Below are 18,001 nucleotides of genomic sequence, written 5' to 3' on the forward strand. Positions count from 1 at the left end.
ACGCCTGCGCCGTCTAAACAATTGGTGGTCCCGGCACCCAAAAATAAGCCCCATGTACCGAAGAAGGTCTATTCCGATTGCCGACACCGGCTGCTAGAGCGAGAAGTCGAACGGCATTCCGAACGGCAGCAATCGCTGATCAGGATCAACGCCCGCTTGGACGACCCCCGACTGAAGAACATGGGGAGGAAGTCTCCGATACGGAGGATACAAGTCCTAGAATCCACGGCAGAGTCTGACCATGAGTACACTCCTTCCACCAACCGGTCATCTCCCTACCGTTCGGCAACCCCGACGAAGTTCTCGGAGGTTAACCCTGCCAGGTCCCAGCCGCGATCGGTGCATCAAACGGCGGAGGAGATACCGGACAGAGACCCAGTCATCCGCCTCCTCCTTCAAAGGGTACAGAAGATGGAGGACGATCGGACTCGTTCACAGGAGCCGGACTGGGGAAGGCTTCGGCCAGGACCCTTCACCGAGCGCATAAGGCACTCACGGCAGGATAGGGATGTGCAGCCCCTCCGCATAACACCCTACACGGGGGTGGAGGATCCACTGACACACCTCCATTCCTTCCAATCGGCAGTGGGATGCCGAGGGCTGAGCGACGAGGGCCTTTGCCTTCTGTTCCCTTCCTCACTCACGGAAGCAGCTCTGAATTGGTTCTACCGTTTGGAACCAGGGACGGTCGACTCCTTCGACGAGCTAAAGCAAATCTTCCTGAACCACTTCATGATTCAGACAGACAGACTGTACTCTGCCGATGATCTGTATACCATCCGGCAGAGGGATGACGAACCATTGCGCGAGTATGCCGCACAATTCAGCCACGAGTACTCGAGATGACCGGATACCGACGATAGGGCAGCCTACGGCGCCTTTAAGAGTGGCCTATGGTCCTCACACTTTCGGTATCTGGTACACAGCAGCAATTGGCGTACGTATGATGAACTCATGAAGCAAGCGACAATCCACGCCAAGGCTGAATACTTCAACTCGAGGGCCGAGCCCACGGCTCGGCAAGGCGAACCAATGCAGCATCTGCCAACGGCACAGGCATCGCCGTACGCACCACCAACCCAGACTGCGGCATACTCTGAAAATCACAAACGCAAAGATGCCGGAAGCTCCCAAAAGGGGCATTCCAAGAAAAACAAGAGCAGGTACGGCAGGGACAACTACCGAGCCCCACTAACGGCACATCACCAAGGGACGGAGGTGTTCACCCTGCTCAACACCTCCTACGAAGCAGTGCTGATGAACGAGAACGAGATAATCCCGAAGCCAGCCTTCCGAAAGCCCAGTCGGCAGGACGGCAGGGATACAGGGAAATTCTGCCGATACCATCAGCAGAATAGCCACAACACCGAGGACTGCATAAGCCTGCGGAAAATCGTTGAGCGGTTGATCCGGGAAGGCAAACTAGACCAATACATAGCCAGGCCTCAGCAGGCGCCAGTTCTGAGCGCTAACCGGCAGATCAACATGATCAGCACCATCAGCGGAGGCCTAACCCTTGCCGGAGCATCTAACCGTTCGATAAAGCAGTATGTCAGGGCGGCACAATATCCCCAAGTCCTCGGCATTGAAAGCAGCCGGCATACAAAGATGCCGAAGGTGAGGTGGGAACCCATCACCTTCTCCGAAGAAGAAGAGGAAGGGATCATCTACCCCCACAACGACCCTATGATCATCCGAGCCGACATTGCCGAGTTCGATGTCGGACGAATCCTGATCGACAATGGCAGTTCGGTAAACGTCATCTTCGCCGATGCATTCAAAGAACTCGGAATTGATGACAGCCAAGTCAATCGGCAACTCTCGCCTCTCCTTAGCTTTTCAGGAGATCTGGTCCAGCCAATCGGCAGCGTCAGTTTGCCAATCGCCTTCGGAACAGCACCGCGAAGGACCATGGTCCACGACCAGTTCCTTGTGGTAGACTGTCCTACGGCGTACAACGTAATTGTCGGCCGAACGACGCTAACGGCAATAAAGGCCCATCTGTCCCCCCACATGCTACTCATGAAGTTCCCAACCTGCAACGGCACGGGGGCAATCAGGGGCGATCAATTGAGCGCTCGGAACTGCTACGCCACAGCATTGAAATCGGCAGCTCCCCACAAGCAGAAGGAAACCTTCACGGTCGCGGACTTGCCGAACGGCAATGAACCGGTGGACGATCCAAGGGAGGAAACGCCCACTCCGGTGGCACAACCTGCCGAAGATCTGGAAACGGTGGCGCTGGACGAGAATCAACCGGACCGGTGTGTGAAAATCGGTACCATGCTGAATGCCACCCTCCGTGCCGAATTCATCCAGTTCCTTCGGCAGAACTCAGAAGTCTTTGCTTGGTCCTACAACGACATGCCAGGCATATCCCCTGACATCATCAGCCACAAACTGAGCATCTCGCCAGAATTCAAACCTGTCAGGCAAAAGCACCAATCCTATGATACCGAACGGTATGAGGCCATGAAGAACGAGGTGGACAAACTCATGACCATCGGCTTCATACGAGAGGCCATATATCCGGAATGGCTGGCAAACTCAGTTATGGTTCGGAAGGCAAAGGGCGGATGGCGAATGTGCCAGGACTACACCGACCTCAATAAGGCCTGTCCGAAGGATAGCTTCCCGTTGCCGCGCATCGATCAGCTGGTTGACGCCACTGCCGGTCATGAACTGCTCAGCTTCATGGACGCATACTCTGGGTACAACCAGATCTTCATGCACCCTGCCGATAGCGAACACACGGCGTTCATAATTGACAAAGGCCTTTATTGCTATAACGTCATGCCGTTCGGCTTAAAGAATGCGGGGGCAACCTATCAGAGACTGGTCAACCGAATCTTCGCTGAGCAGATCGGTAGCACCATGGAGGTCTACGTAGATGACATGCTAGTAAAGAGCCGAACGGCAGGGGAGCATTTGAAAAACCTATCGCTCATGTTCGGCATCTTGAAGGATTACCGAATGAGACTCAACCCGACGAAGTGCGCCTTCGGCGTATCTTCCGGAAGATTCCTCGGTTTCATGATCAGCCAGAGGGGTATTGAGGCAAACCCCGATAAAATCAAAGCCATAATCAACATGGAGGTGCCGAAGACACAAAAGGACATCCAGAGCCTTACCGGACGAGTGGCAGCCCTCACTCGCTTCATCTCCAAAGCTACAGACAAATGTGCACCGTTCTTCAAAGCCTTGAAAGGGTGCAAACACCATATAGAGTGGACTGCCGAATGCGATAAGGCGTTTCAAGACTTGAAGGACTACATGGGCCGAGCACCGCTACTGTCGAAACCCCTCCCTGGAGAAACGCTCTCTCTATATCTGTCGGTATCCAGCACTGCCGTCAGCTCAGTACTGATACGGATCCCAGATAAGGCAGAGCTGCCGATCTTCTACGTCAGTAAGGCCCTTCAGGGGGCAGAGTCTCGGTACCCCCCACTCGAGCAGCTGGCTTTAGCTCTGGTCGTTTCTGCCCGGCGGTTAAGGCCCTATTTTCAGGCCCACACCATCATCGTTCTGACCAACCAGCCCCTTCGGCAAGTTTTTCAAAAACCAGAAACATCCGGAAAGCTGGTGAAATGGGCGATCGAGCTAGGAGAATTCGACGTGCAGTTCAAACCTAGGCCTGCCGAAAAGGGACAAGCCGTAGCAGACTTCATCGCTGAACTGACACCTTCGGAACCTTCAGAAACTGAGGAAACCCCCCCACAGGAAGGACTACCGAACGGCAGTCGTCTCGACCAGTCAACTCCTCTCTGGGTCCTGCATGTTGACGGTTCGGCAAACCAGCAAGGATGCGGAGCAGGTCTGGTACTCACCGCTCCCGATGGAGTCAAAATTGAATACGCCATCAGGTTTGGCTTCCGAACGTCCAACAATGAAGCCGAATACGAGGCACTTTTGGCTGGCCTACGGCTCGCCAGAAGCATGGGGGCAATTCAGATCAGCATCTACAGCGACTCGCAGCTAATAGTGAACCAGGTGACTGCCGACTTCGCAGCTAAAGACGCATCCATGACGGCATATCTTACGGCAGCACACCAACTGCTAAACAAGTTCCAGGCGTACGAGATTCGGCAGATACCAAGAAACGAAAACAGTCATGCCGACGCCCTCACTAGATTGGCTTCGGCAATCAACGACAAAGTAGGTCGAAAGATCCCCGTCGAGATATTGGCCCTTCCGAGCACCGCCACTGCTGAGATCTGCGCTATCGAGCACAACGATACGTGGATGTCGCCTATTCATGCTTACCTAACGAACGGTACCCTCCCTACATATAAGGCCAAGGCCAGACAGCTGCGCTACCGATCGACGAGGTACATTGTCATCAACGACATCCTGTACAAACGTGGCTACTCGACCCCCTACATGAAATGCATCACCGAAGAGCAGGGCGAATATGTCCTTCGGGAGATCCACAGTGGTGTCTGCGGCGATCACTCCGGTTCTAAATCCCTGGCCCACAAAGCCTTTCGGCAGGGCTACTACTGGCCATCCATGCACAGGGATGCAATCGCGATGGTGAAGAAGTGCGACAAATGCCAGAGGTTCGGTAACATTCCGCACCTACCTGCCGAACCCCTCACACCTATCGTAAGCCCATGGCCATTCGCCCAATAGGGACTCGACCTAATCGGGCCAATGCCGCAAGGTAAAGGACAGGTCAAATACGCAATCGTTGCCGTGGACTATTTCACGAAATGGGTTGAGGCCGAAGCCTTAGCCACCATAACGGCAGCCAGAGTTGAAGAATTTGTCTGGACCAACATCTGTTGCCGATTCGGCATTCCTTACGCCATCATCACTGATAACGGCAGGCAGTTCGATTCGGAACTCTTCAGACAGTTCTGCACTCGCCTCAAAATTAACCTGTTCTTCGCCTCGCCAGCTCACCCTCAATCGAACGGCCAGGTTGAGGCCGTAAACAAAATCATCAAGAAGCTCTTAAAACGGCAGCTCAACCATGCCAAGGGCGCTTGGCCGGAGAAGCTTCCCGAAGCTCTGTGGGCCATACGAACATCCTACCGAACCCCCACGGGAGAAACTCCCTTCAGCCTTGCGTTCAGCTCGGAAGCCGTCGTCCCAGTCGAGATCGGTGAGTCTTCTTACCGAACGGAAAGCTTCGAGCCGAAGGCTAACGAGGCAGCACTCGCGATGAGCCTGGATTTAATCGAAGAACGGCGAACGGTAGCCAACCTTCGGAATGAAGCTTACAAACAGCGCGTCTCTCGGTACTACGACTCAAGGGTCAAACCGCGTTCCTTCAGAGTTGGGGACTGGGTCATGCGCAAGGTTTCGCTCGCAACCAAAAACCCAACGGAAGGAACCCTCGGACCTTCTTGGGAAGGACCTTACGAAGTCATCGGCATCCTACGCTCCGGTACTTACAGGCTCCGAGGCACAGATGGGAAGACCCTCGGTCACCCGTGGAATGTGGACCATCTCAAGAGTTATTTTAAATAAAGCCCCCTAGCCAACGGCAGGGAGGAGTTTGTATTTTTGCCTACGGCATATATAAATAAAATGAGATTATCCGGTCCTATACGTTCAGAACGTAACACCCTAACGGCCTCCGTTCGAAAAATTGTTTCGGTAGGGCTCACTGAAATGAGCCACAGTAACGTTGCCTACGGCAATTCAAATTACACCACTACATGCTTACTACCGATTCCAACTTAGCTTGTCAATTTTCCACGTTAATAGTGTACAAGCCTACGGCAGTACAATGCCCTAGAATTACCTACGGTATTCTCATCGAGCAAAAGACTACAAGGCTATACGGTATCCTAGACGTGCCCACGGCATCTCCATAGGCGAAGGGCTTTGTGGGACCTTGTTCCTACCGATGCTTTGGTTTGTATACCGAAGGTAAAGGCACCTTGGTTAAATCCAAAGCAAACCTACTCCTAAGTAGCCAACGGCCCAATCAGTAATTATCCTACAGTTATTAGCCTACGGCAGTAACAAGCATCGATAAGAATTCAAAGTGCAATTAACAAAAAAAAAACGCAAGTCTGAAAAGGCAAGTTACTTCAAATTAAAAATGGCCTCGGCATTAATATGTTCGGAAATTTTGCCAACGGCAATTAAAATACAAAAAATTACTATTATAAAAATACAGCTCAAGCCTCGCCAGCACGCCCTCCCTAGTCTTCAGTAGCCTCAACCACGGCATCAACAGTCGCGTCAGGGGCATCCTCGGCGTCCGGACCTTCGGCATCCTCAGGGGCATCTTCACCCTCATATTCCTCGATCATCTCCTCTGTGATGCCTTCCGGTAGGGGAGGAGGATCGGCAGTGAAGTTCAGGTTCAGCTTCTGGCCCGGATTAAACCGTTTGAAACGGTAGATGAGGTCCGCCATTTCCGAAGCCACTTCATTATCCACCAAGGAGGTGAACTCGGAGGAGGAACGGTATCCCCCGATGGCTTCGTTAACGGCAGCCTCTATCTCCGCTGCCTTCGACCTCTCGGACGCCTCCAGTGCCGTCCGCGCCGCCGCCTTCGCCCCTTCGGCATCCCTGGCCGCCTGCTCGGTGCCATCCAGAGCCTCGCGCATTTCGGCGAGCTTCGCCTCGTGCGCTTGGATCTGCCGTTCGGCAGCATGCATATCCTGCATGAGGTTGGCGTGATCCTGGAGGGCCTTGGCTGCTTCGGCAACCTTGGAACGGCCATCTTCGTACAGCCGTTTGGCACGCTCGGCAGCATTGATCGCCCTCCTCATGCACAGCCACATGTCCATCGACGCCTGAAAAGTGAAGCCACAAGTTAGTACCGAACAAAGCATAACAACAACGAAAACAAGAGGGGAATCAGAAGGTTACCGTGGCCTGGAGACGGAAGGCACGCCCCGCCTCTTCCCGAAGAGCCCTCTTCGGCAGCTCGTCAATTTCAGACAGCTCCATCTGCGAACCCAGGATCATGTGGTTCGCAAATTGAACTGTCTTGGATGGACAGGCAAGTGTCACTGCTTCGGCAGGGCCCTCCTCGTCCTCAACCGCGAAGATGGCTCTCTGGGAATCGGCAAGCCGGACGCGCTTGGGAGTCGAGGCGGCATCCAGGTCCACCGTCACGGGCCGTTTCCCGGACGCCTTGGACGAAGCGGCATCGGCACCCTGGCTCGGAACGGGCGCCGGCTCGTTGACAGGCGCCCTTCTACTCACGGGATCGGCATGGCGTTGCCTGTGCCGTTCGGACGGAGGCTGCTCCTCAGGGACTGCCTCCGAGACCCTCTCCGCCGAGGCCTCAGGATGCCGTTTCTGCTTCTTCCCTTTCGAAAGCACTTGGCCTCTGACACTGCAGGAACGGTGGAGTTAGCACCAAAAAAAAAAAACAACAAAAAAAAAAAAAAAACAACTCAAGTGAACTTACTCTCGGTAGGGTTCACAAGACGGGCTCTGACGAGGTTCTCGGTAAATAGGAATTGTGGGTATTCCCTGTCACCGGCGGGAACTCGCAGCCGAACTCTGTCAATCTGCCGAAGCTCCGACGGTTGCTTCAGCTTGCCTACAAAAATAACGAAAGAGGTTAGTCCATCGAACCGAACAAACTGATCTACCGATCGGCATGGTGGCAACCTACCGGCAATCTGAAAGGTGGTTGGGATATGGAAGCGAACGGGAACCCCTGAGGGCGATTCCCAATCGCCAGAGAGGAGAACCCGCCGATTCCTCCAGGACTTCTGGGAGGTTGGCACTGCCGTAAGAAAATGGCCCCTTTCGGAAGCCCTGAGACAGTTCGCCTGGACCCAGCCACCATGATCAGTACTCTTCGATTTGGTGATGCTGTACAGGTGGGAGAACTGTTCGTAGGAAGGCCCCTCCTCATCGGCAAGCCCGAATGCCGTAACTACCCCCATCAAAACAGCCCAGAAGTTCGGATTGAACTGCCCAGGGGCATATCCAATCTGGGCTAAGATTCGCTGAACTGGGGGCTGCAACGGTAGCCTAACGCCCTGCTGAAGGACGTCAGTGAAGAACGCAACCTCACCGTCCTGTGGATTGCTCAGAGATTCGGTAGGGCTTGGGATCCTCATCCCTACCGATTGGGGAATCTTGAACTCCTCCCTGATCCTCGCCAGCTCTCGGTAGGTCAGCTTGTTGGGCGGCAGGTAGTCTACGTCAAAGAGCTGCTCTCTCGGTACACCCATCGGCACCCGAGGGTTGCCGCTGTTTACTATCGTCACCCTCGGCATGAAAGGTGACTCAGAAGGCTCTCCACGGCCTGAAGTGGAAGCCTCCGGAGGTTGACTGGAAGATGCCTCAGGTGTCCGAACGTTCTCTTCAGGCTCGGGATACGAGCCCAACCCAGCTTGACGACCGCTGCTATAAACGATCGCCAACGGTAGGGGCTGGCTAGTCATGAGCCCCTTACCGATCCCATGGGTAGGCGCAGGTCTGAGCCTCTCACCCACCACTTCCACCTCAGAACCGCTATGGCTATCGGTATCTTGGGGTGACTCATCACTATCGGTAGTCTTCCCCCTATCTGGAGACTCCTCCTCAAAGGCATTAGGCTCACTCTCGAATCCCGACTCGCTATCAGACATCTACAAAAGCAACGGAAGGAAACTAAGGGCCATGCACGGATCTATCCTACCGATGCCTACGTCTCTACCTATGGCAACTAGACTACCGAACCACATCCCACTTGCATAAAGTTCTAGTCTAGTTCAAACCATGGAAGGACGTATGCACAATGAAAAGAAGAAATGAAAATTGCAAAGTTGCCGAACGGTACCTTGTGTATTGGAAGCAAAAGGCCCAAATCGCTTCTAAGTGCCGTTTGCTGTCACTGGAAATCGCCTGTATTGCCGTTTGATCACACCGGAAATCGCCTATGTTACCGTTCGCCTTCGTCAGAAATCGCCTGGACAGAGCTCTCGCCTTACTCACAAATGCAAAGTGAGTTTTGCCTCAGAGACTCCCTCTATTTATAGGACGAAAGTTGCAACGGTACTCCTCGAAATTCCAAACGACGCATTAATGGCGCTGCTCCGCGTGATAAGACACGCCACGTGTCGAGCGCTGAATGGGATCCCTGAGAGCACGCTGGGTACAGAAGACGAAGCGACTTTCTGTCCCATCATCACCCCTCACTGTGCGCAAGGTCGCATGAAAAGATATCAAACTCGCCTAAGTTGACAGGGCATCGGCAAGAATCTCTCGGGACCCTTTAAACGTACTATGACCTGCCGAACGGTAACCCTCGAAGTGGCGACTCTTGAGTTTCCGGCCAAATCTTTGGAATCGATCGGCACCAGGACAAGGCCCCAGCGCGCCTCCCTGACAAGTTACCGAACGGTAGACTAACCGAGAGATTACCGAAGGACATACAAGTCCCCGACCGGGAAATCTTGCTCGAGAACTTGGGGGACTCCTGTTTACACCCAAATTAAATAGCCAATAAGGACAAGACACGTGGAGGAAACTGGGCTTGGTCAGAGGCACCCTCGGCACCCTACCTACCGATCTCTCCATTAGGGCAACGCCCTCTCCTGGGACACGTGGCGCGCTCCCAAGCGACGCCCACAGTCCCACATCGAAATAATCAACAAAATGCACACCTCCCAAGAGCTATAAAAGGAGGCCAACTATCCCAAAATAGAGGTAATAAGAACTTACGGCATACAAGCCTATTGATCTGTCAGTTGAACTTTCTATTCCCGAACTTACTTAAGCATCGGAGAGCCTTCGGCCGGTACCACACCGGTGCCCTAGGTCTTACCGTGCGCTTGCTTTTATTGCAGATCGCACAGCCTACCGAAGCATCAAGTCTACCGAAGACACAAATTTACTAAGTTGACCCTCTAAGTCAAAGAACCACTTTTTGGCGTCAACACATTTCTTTAAAAAATGTAATGTCTGGAGGTGTATATAGAAATCCTCCTTGTAAACTTTTTAAGAAATTAAATCCTAAAATAAAAGGATATGATATTACTGGGGATATAAAGGTTAAGGGTAAATTAAACTGTTGTCTTTCTATCCTAATAGGTATATTATTAATACAGTATGTTAAATATACGGGTCTTGTATCAAACTATATAATATTTACTGGTCTAGCTAGTTTTTGCCTAAATTGTTTTGGCACTAACTCTTCTTTTATTATATTTTTTGTGTTTCCTGTATCTGTCATAGCTATTGTTTGAATTGTATTTTCTTCTGATAATTCTAACTCACAATTAATTGTTATTAATGAACTAGTCTTTTGTTTCTCTACACTAGGGCAATTATTCTTTTGATTATTGTTATTTATCATTTCAACTGTATTTATTTCTATTGGTCTATTATGAAAACTAGGTTTACAATAAACTATTGTCTCAGTGTAATATTTTCTACTACTATTTTCTTACATTGATTACATTCTTGAGGCCATCCTAAATTAACATATTTAAATTCCTCATGCTCTTTTTGTTCTTCAAACACACACATATATTCATCTAATTCACTATCAAAATTACTAGAGTAATTTGATTCTGACTCTGAGTCTAAGGCATTAACACTATAAATACTTTCATTATCACTTAAATTATCATCAATATTATAAATTGATTCTAAGTCTTCATAATCTTCTAGTTGAAATTGCTCAATTAATTGTTTTTTTTCTCTAGGTTGCTTTCCTAATTTGGGACACTTAGGTCTAATATGTCCTACTTCACCACAAAGATAACATTTACATGTATTTTTATTAGGTACTTTATATTTTCTAATCCATGGTTTATTTGTTCTTTCCCTAAATTGTTTAGGGATATATTTTCTTCTTCTAAAAGTTTTTGAAGGTTGAATTCTAAAATTTTTATATTGTTGTTTGTAAGGCCTATATTTTCTATAACTCTTTCTATATGGCTTTTTCTGCCTAAATTTTCTATGACATCCATATTGTTTAGGTAAATCTATATTTTTACAGCTCATGTAAAACTATTTTCAAATTTATCTTTTTGCTTTTATTTTCCTACATTCTGATCGTAATATATCATATAAATGTTGTATTCTTGCTCCTATGGATACATCTAGTTTCCTAGGGTGTTTTTGCCATTCATTCCAAATTCTTTCTCCTATTGGTCCTTTAATTTTTGTCATATAAATATCTAATAAATTAAGATCATCAATTCTGCATGTTCTTCCTAAATACTTGAAAAAATCTGAAGTATATTCACTAATATATTGTAAATCACAAATTTGTAGTTGTTCTAAATTTCTTATGGCTCTAATTTGTTCTTGTTCATTTCTACCATCTAATCTATTATGATTTAATAATTCATATTTAATTAATTTAACAAAAGAATCTATATTAAACATTTCTTTTGTTGCTTGATGTTCTCTTGGATTTTTAGTTTTCCATGCTTGGAAGTAATCAAAAACCATTCCATCTAAAGTATGCTCAAAGTCATCTAACATATCTTTATTATTACTAAAATCTAGCATTAATGCTGCATGTACACATCATTTTTCCCATCTTTCTATAGTTTTTTTTCCCAATCTTGTGGGTCTACATGATCTAAGTTTAATATATTTCCAACTAAATTGATTTGTTCAATTCCTTTATAAGGGATTCTATTATTACTTAGTCCAAATGTTTTCTTGTTGAAAAGCACTTCTAACAGTTTCTTCATTATTTTCTCTATATGGTTCATTAGTTTGTCTAAGATTTTGCTAGTCTGTTCTACTTGCAGGAGCTACAAATGGTCTAGTTGAACTACATTGGTCTTCTACCGGCATGCATTCTACTTCAATTAACATATTTTGATATTCTTTTTCTCCCAAAATATGTTCTAATCTTATATTAAATCTTTCATTTCTTTATTGGATAATCTATGTAATCCTAAATCATAAGTCTTATATTTTTCTATATATTTTTCTTCATTTAAATTATCTATGTCATCTATGAGTTTATCAAATATATTATCAAAATTATGCTCAATCATATTTATTTTTAAATTATCAAATGCCATATGAATTTCTTCTTCTAATTCACTTTCTAAGTCTTCTATATCATTTATTTGTTTATAATTAGTAAATCTTACTATTGCTTCACCTATACGATTTTCAAAAATTTGTGCTTTATCAGGTTGTCTATTTTTTGTTACTTGTAAATTGGGTAAAATCCATTTTGTTCCTTCTAAAAAGCTATTATCTACTGGTTTTGCCTCTATCATATTAACATGTTTACTACCAAAAGTTTGTACTAAAATTTGGAATTCTACATTAAATTTATAGTTATCATTATAGTTATTTGAAATTTTTCCTACATACATAAGACTAATACTTAAAATTTTGTATTCTCCTTTCATATTTGTAGGGGCCTTTTTCTTCCGGCAGCGAGTGGGCTGGGCTGCTGCAGGGAGCAATTTGATGCAAGTGTCCCCTTTGTGTCTGAGTTCGAAGATTAAGCCCCAAAGATGTCTTGAAAGGGTGATGACGCCTTAAGGAACTCCTTGGTTACCTTCACCAATGAAAATAACAACAAATTACAGATAAATCTTCTAGCTTGGCATGAGGGATTTATGGCATGGGAGCAAAAATTATCATAGGTTTAGCACTTTAGGAGAGAGAGCTGTGGGTTCCTATGAGGGACAGAGGTTCTAATGGGGAGAGAGAGGAGTTCTAAGGAGGTTAGATAAAGAGGGAGAAGGATGGTGAAGAGTTTGGGTGACCTTAGCAGTTTCCAGCAGCTTGATAGTGACTCTGTCAAAACTTCTATCAATCTACCAAAACAGGGGAAATAGGGGAAATGGGCAAGGATAGCACGAAAATTACCGGGTTTGCATGTGAGAGAGGAAGCTTGCTCTCTGAAGGTTGTGGGTTGTGTTGTGTTGGGTAGAAGGGGTCCTATTTATAGCTGCTGGGAATGGTTCTTCTCCAAGAAACCCATTTCTTCCCAATCTAGCTAAGCTTTCCTCTCCCTTTCTTCCCCTCCTTCTTGACTTACCTCATGGTGGCAAAATCAGCTCTACCCAATCCCACAAAATCAGAGATTTTTGGGAGCCCAATGCTTCTTCCCACGGCTGCTTCAGAGGAGAGCTTCCATTTTCACCCATCTTCTTTCTCTCCTTTCTTCCTCTTTCCATGGCTAAGTCTGCTGAAGGAAAGAAAATGGGTGTGCATGCTGGTTCAAGGGATGGCATCCTTCCCTGCGTGCCAATATCCCTTGGTCCCTTTAATGCCTTCACTTGGAACTTGCTCCTTCCATGTGGAACCTCCCGGCAGCCCCTCCTCATGTGGATCCTTTGGCTTCTTCGTGGCCCTCTGCTTCAGCCAAGTGCTGAGGGCCTTGGACTTCTTTTATTCAAATTGTATGGGCCTTTTAATATAGAAAGCCAAGTCATCTAATAAGTGGGTTAAATTCACCAAATATTTGGGCTTTATGGGCTATCTAAGGTAATGAGTTGTTTTTTTTACTAGGGTGATGGGCTATTTTGGTTGGGCTATTCTAGTTGATGCAATGTTCTATTTTCTCTCTTGTGCTTACCCACGTTCGGGCCTAAGAAAATGGGCTTGAGTCCCGAGGCCCCCAAGCGACCCGAGACTTCCATTTCTCAACCCATCGGTGGGCCCCATAACAACTTGTTACCACTCATACCACAACCCACTCAAGCAAGCCCCGGGCATTTGAGTGGCTTGGGTGCGAAATAATAATTTCCCGCTTGGTGTGGCATGTCGCTTGACATGCTTTTAATTATGACGCTTGATAGGATAATTGACATGGATTTGCAGAGCTAAATACATCTTTATGATTTTAATCTCAATTCCTAGCGTGACAGATTTTTATTCGGCATGGCATGCAGGGTATGGCTTGTGCATGGTAGACTTTTGTGTACTCCAAATCGGGTCTTTTTCCAATAATATATCATTTTGGGCTAGGAATTTATTTGGGCCCAACTGCGGAATTTTTGGGCCTCAACAATATTATAATTTTTCGTTCTTATGCTAATTTTAATATGTTTACTAAATTCTCTAATATTCATGACATAATTAGGAATACATCCTATAACTGCTAGGTTAGTGCTAAGATCTACCTCTGCTGTGGCTATAGCTGCTTGCTGATGGTTATCCCATTTGTCATCATATATGTATACTAATACTTTAGTTCCTACTTGTGCTCTTGTGAGTCCAGATATTCCTATCATAATTGTTCCCATATGAATTTGTTGATAGTGTGACTTTTTGAGATGTTCTATTGTTGTGTTACTAAGTAAATTGAGAGTTACTTCTTTATCTATACAGCTTACTTCATGTTGACTAATGCTACTTACAATACTATGTTTATTTTCAAATCTTCCTAATTGGTATAAATTATATTTATTTTTCTAAGATTTTTCAAAACCTTTTCTAAGAAATTCTTGTGCTTCTTGTTCCCTAGGGTATATATCTTATGTTCTAACTATTTCTTTTCCTTTTCTTCTAAAGAGTTCCATTTACTATTATCAAATGGATTTATTATACTTTTTCTTTTATAAGGATTATTTCCTAAGGTTAAATTTTCTAATTTATCAACTAAGTCTTTGGGTAGTGTAGAAGTAGTATTGTGCACTACTTGATTGATTTCTGTTATCTGTTCTTCTAATTGATCTACTTTTTCAGCTAGATTTAAAATTAATTGGATAATTAAATTATTTTGTCTTATAAGGATATTACTACTTACTACAGATGTTGCAAATTCTGTAAGACCTACTGGTTCCTAATCTAGTTTACCAACTTCTTCTAATGCTTTGATATATTTATTATTAATTTTATTAGAATATGTCATTAAGCTAAAAGTCTATCTATTTTATTATGTAACTTTTCTACTTGTTCAATTAATGTTTTTTTGTACTAGTTGTATCTTTTGCACTTCTATTTTTAATTGCTCAATAATTTCTAATGATTGAAGTTCTATTTGTTTTGGCTTGCTATCTATAAGAGCTATGAGGTCTTTGATTTCTTTCTTACTAGGAAATCTTTGAATATTCTTATTATTATCTTCTAATTGAGATGTTATATAATCTAAGTTTTGTCTAATTGTTTTTAAAGAATTTTTCTGAAAATATGCTAATAACTGTAGAATTATTCTATTATGTTTATTGTGTTCAAATTTTACACTTTTTGCTTGACTATTAAAAGATATTTTCTAAGGGATTATTACTGCTATGTAAAAGGTGTTTGTGTTCTTTTTGTGGAAAGTAACAAACTAATATATTATTATCTAAAGTTAATTTTTTCTTTTGTTGTTCACTGATTTCTAGATTAAGGTACTTTATCATATAATTAACTTTATCTAAGTCTGCCTTTTTTTTTTTTTTAAAGATGCCTAAATGCTTCTAAAACGCTTCTATGGATTCTTTACAAACTTCAAAATGGTATTGAATCCTTATTATGCTATTCTGTACTTCTAATTTTCTTCTAGGATAATTACCTACTTCTGGTGATTTTATTCATTCTTCTAGATTCCTAATTTCTATTTGGTATTCAACTTTTTGTCTCTTTAATTCTTATAACCTTTCTTTTATTCTAATAGGTGTCCACCAAGGGCCAAACATACAAAGGGTTTACTGTTTTTAACTGGTGATTTTGGTAATTAACAAAATTTTAATAGGTTATAAAATGTTGGATCAGTTGTGTGGATTGACTTCTGTCCTCAAGGTACTTTACTAGTATAATTATATTATGAAGGTGCTAAACTAAAGCTCTGATACCATTATTTCACAGCGGGCTAGGTCAAGGTTTCTAAAGGCCAAAATAACAATCAGACACCATGCCTAGAACATGGAACTGCAAAGACGCCAACTTAAAGGGCTATGGAGCAGAACTCAGAGGTCCTTTGAACTCAGAGGTTCCCTAACAGACATCCAATTATCGTTATGGCAAATATAAAACATGACCAAGTGCTCAAACAAAGTATTGATCGTCAGTTTAGCAAGATAATAACATAATTATAAAAAATGTTTCCCTATTTTGGACAAGAAGTCTACTAAGAAAACCAAGAAAATAAAAGAGAAAAAGACTTACTTAATTACTTTTGCTAGAATTGCTATTCACTGGATATTAATCAGTTGTTGGTGGTATTTAACAGTGTTTGAAGTGTATGGAGAATAAGAGAAAGAATATGAACAAAGGGAGTTTTATTGATTGAAAACTGAAGGAGGAAGTACTGAGGTTTTTTTCTTCTCTGGTGTTGTACTTCTCTTCTTCGGAGCTACAAGCTATACACACTACTTTGCCGACTCCATTCTTTCTGCTAAGTATGAGAAGAGATTTCTTTCTTTTTTGTATACACTTTCACACTTTTGTACATTTCACATGCACTCTTCAGTTCTGTACACACATTTTTACATGCACTCTTACACTTCACATGTATACAAGAAAACAAACAAAGTTTTCATATGGCAAAGAAACAAAGTTTTCACATGGCAAAGAAACAAAGTAATCTGAAACAAGGCTACATGTGCTGTTTTGGTCTTTTGTGGAAGAGATGTGGGCTTGGATTTGCATGTCTTTAGTTTTAAAGATAAGGGGCCTTTATTTCATTTTAAGAAATATTTTGGCTTTTTACTAAATTCTATTTTCTCTTGTAGCTAAAAACGAATTTTCTCAAATTGAAAACTAATAAAAAAAATTACATAGAAGAAATTGTAAAAGCAATAGTGAATCAATGGGGTTTAGGCCTCGTTTGGGATTATTTTTTTTGCTAAAATCCTGCTTCTCTTTAAAGTTAAGCAGTTTAAGGTGTTTGGTAAAAATAAAATATCCCGATTATTTTAAAAGCAGTGGTCTTTTGACAGCAGCTTTTAAAAGTAGGCTCTGGGTTGCTTTTCAAAGCTGCTTTCAAAAGAAGCTAAGATGAACCTTTAATGAATTTTTTTAATTCCCAAAATACCATAATTCATTTTAAAAAATGACACCACCTCCACTTCCACATCCAACTCCACCACTTGCACCACCACATTCACTACCTCCACAACCACCGCCACCGCCACCACCACCACATCCTCCTCCTCCTCATCCTCCGCTAACACCACCACCTCCTACACCTCCTCCACCACCACTACCACAACAACTAACTCCACATTCATCACCACCACCACCTCCACTCCATCACTACCACTACCACCACATGATTAGTACAAAGCACTTTTAAGATCCTATCTATTTTAGTCATTATTCATAGTTACAACAATTTTATATTAAAATTTACCAAACGATTTTGACACTGCTTTTTTGTACTAACAACATTTTAAAAGTATTGTTTACCAAACATAGAGCTGTTTTACTTTACAGCTAATTATTTTCAAAGCATAGTAGAAACAACTTTTTTTTTAAAGTGACAGCAATCCCAAACTGGACCTTAGATCAATGAAAAAAGACCTTAACTTGAAGCGTAGAGAGTGTGAGAAAATCCGTTCCCCTCCCTCACTTTCATGAAAAAAATAAAAATAAAAATAAAAGGCTTTTTATCACAAAACGTCCCTGAGGTTTGCAAAACTATCAGATTGCGTCCTTTACGTTTTTTTGTGTCATTTGTGGTCCTTAAGGTTAATACGTGTACTGATAAATAGTCCTTCCGTCATGTTCCGTCCAAAAATCTGTTAAATTGATGATGTGGCGCACATGTGGGTCTCACATATCCAATGATATGATGCCACATGGATTAAATAAAAAAAATATATTTGAAACTTATAAAAAATTTAAAAAAAACTTAAAAGAAATGAAAACATATTAAAAACCCAAAAAACAAAATCACCATCATCTTCTCCATCGCACTAAACCCCAACCCCCACCAGTCTTCCCCTTCCTCTTAGACCTCCAACAGCCGCACCCCATCCTCACCCACCCTCCGCACCACTGCCCCGCCCTCCTCCTTTTCTCTCCCTCTTTGTCTCTCTTCCCTCTTCTCTTTATTTGACAGCAACCAACTCTAAACTCCACTCCCCTCTTCTCCCCTCCCCCCACCCCCCTCCCCCCCCTCCAAACTCAGACAACCACTAAGCCCACCCAACCCACTCCAGATTTGGCCTTA

General features: G+C 44.4%; 1 protein-coding gene across 1 annotated transcript; it reads left to right on the forward strand.

Moving 5' to 3' along the window:
- Positions 1-954: 954 nt before the first annotated feature.
- LOC148292915 (uncharacterized) lies at positions 955-4,632 on the forward strand. The gene is made up of 2 exons (XM_088244501.1): positions 955-2,613; positions 3,250-4,632. The coding sequence occupies exons 1-2, from the start codon at positions 955-957 to the stop codon at positions 4,630-4,632; spliced, it is 3,042 nt and encodes a 1,013-aa protein (XP_088100627.1).
- Positions 4,633-18,001: the final 13,369 nt, after the last annotated feature.

The sequence above is a fragment of the Prunus avium genome, chromosome 7, assembly GCF_965620075.1.
Source record: "Prunus avium chromosome 7, drPruAviu1.hap1.1, whole genome shotgun sequence".
NCBI lineage: Eukaryota > Viridiplantae > Streptophyta > Magnoliopsida > Rosales > Rosaceae > Prunus > Prunus avium.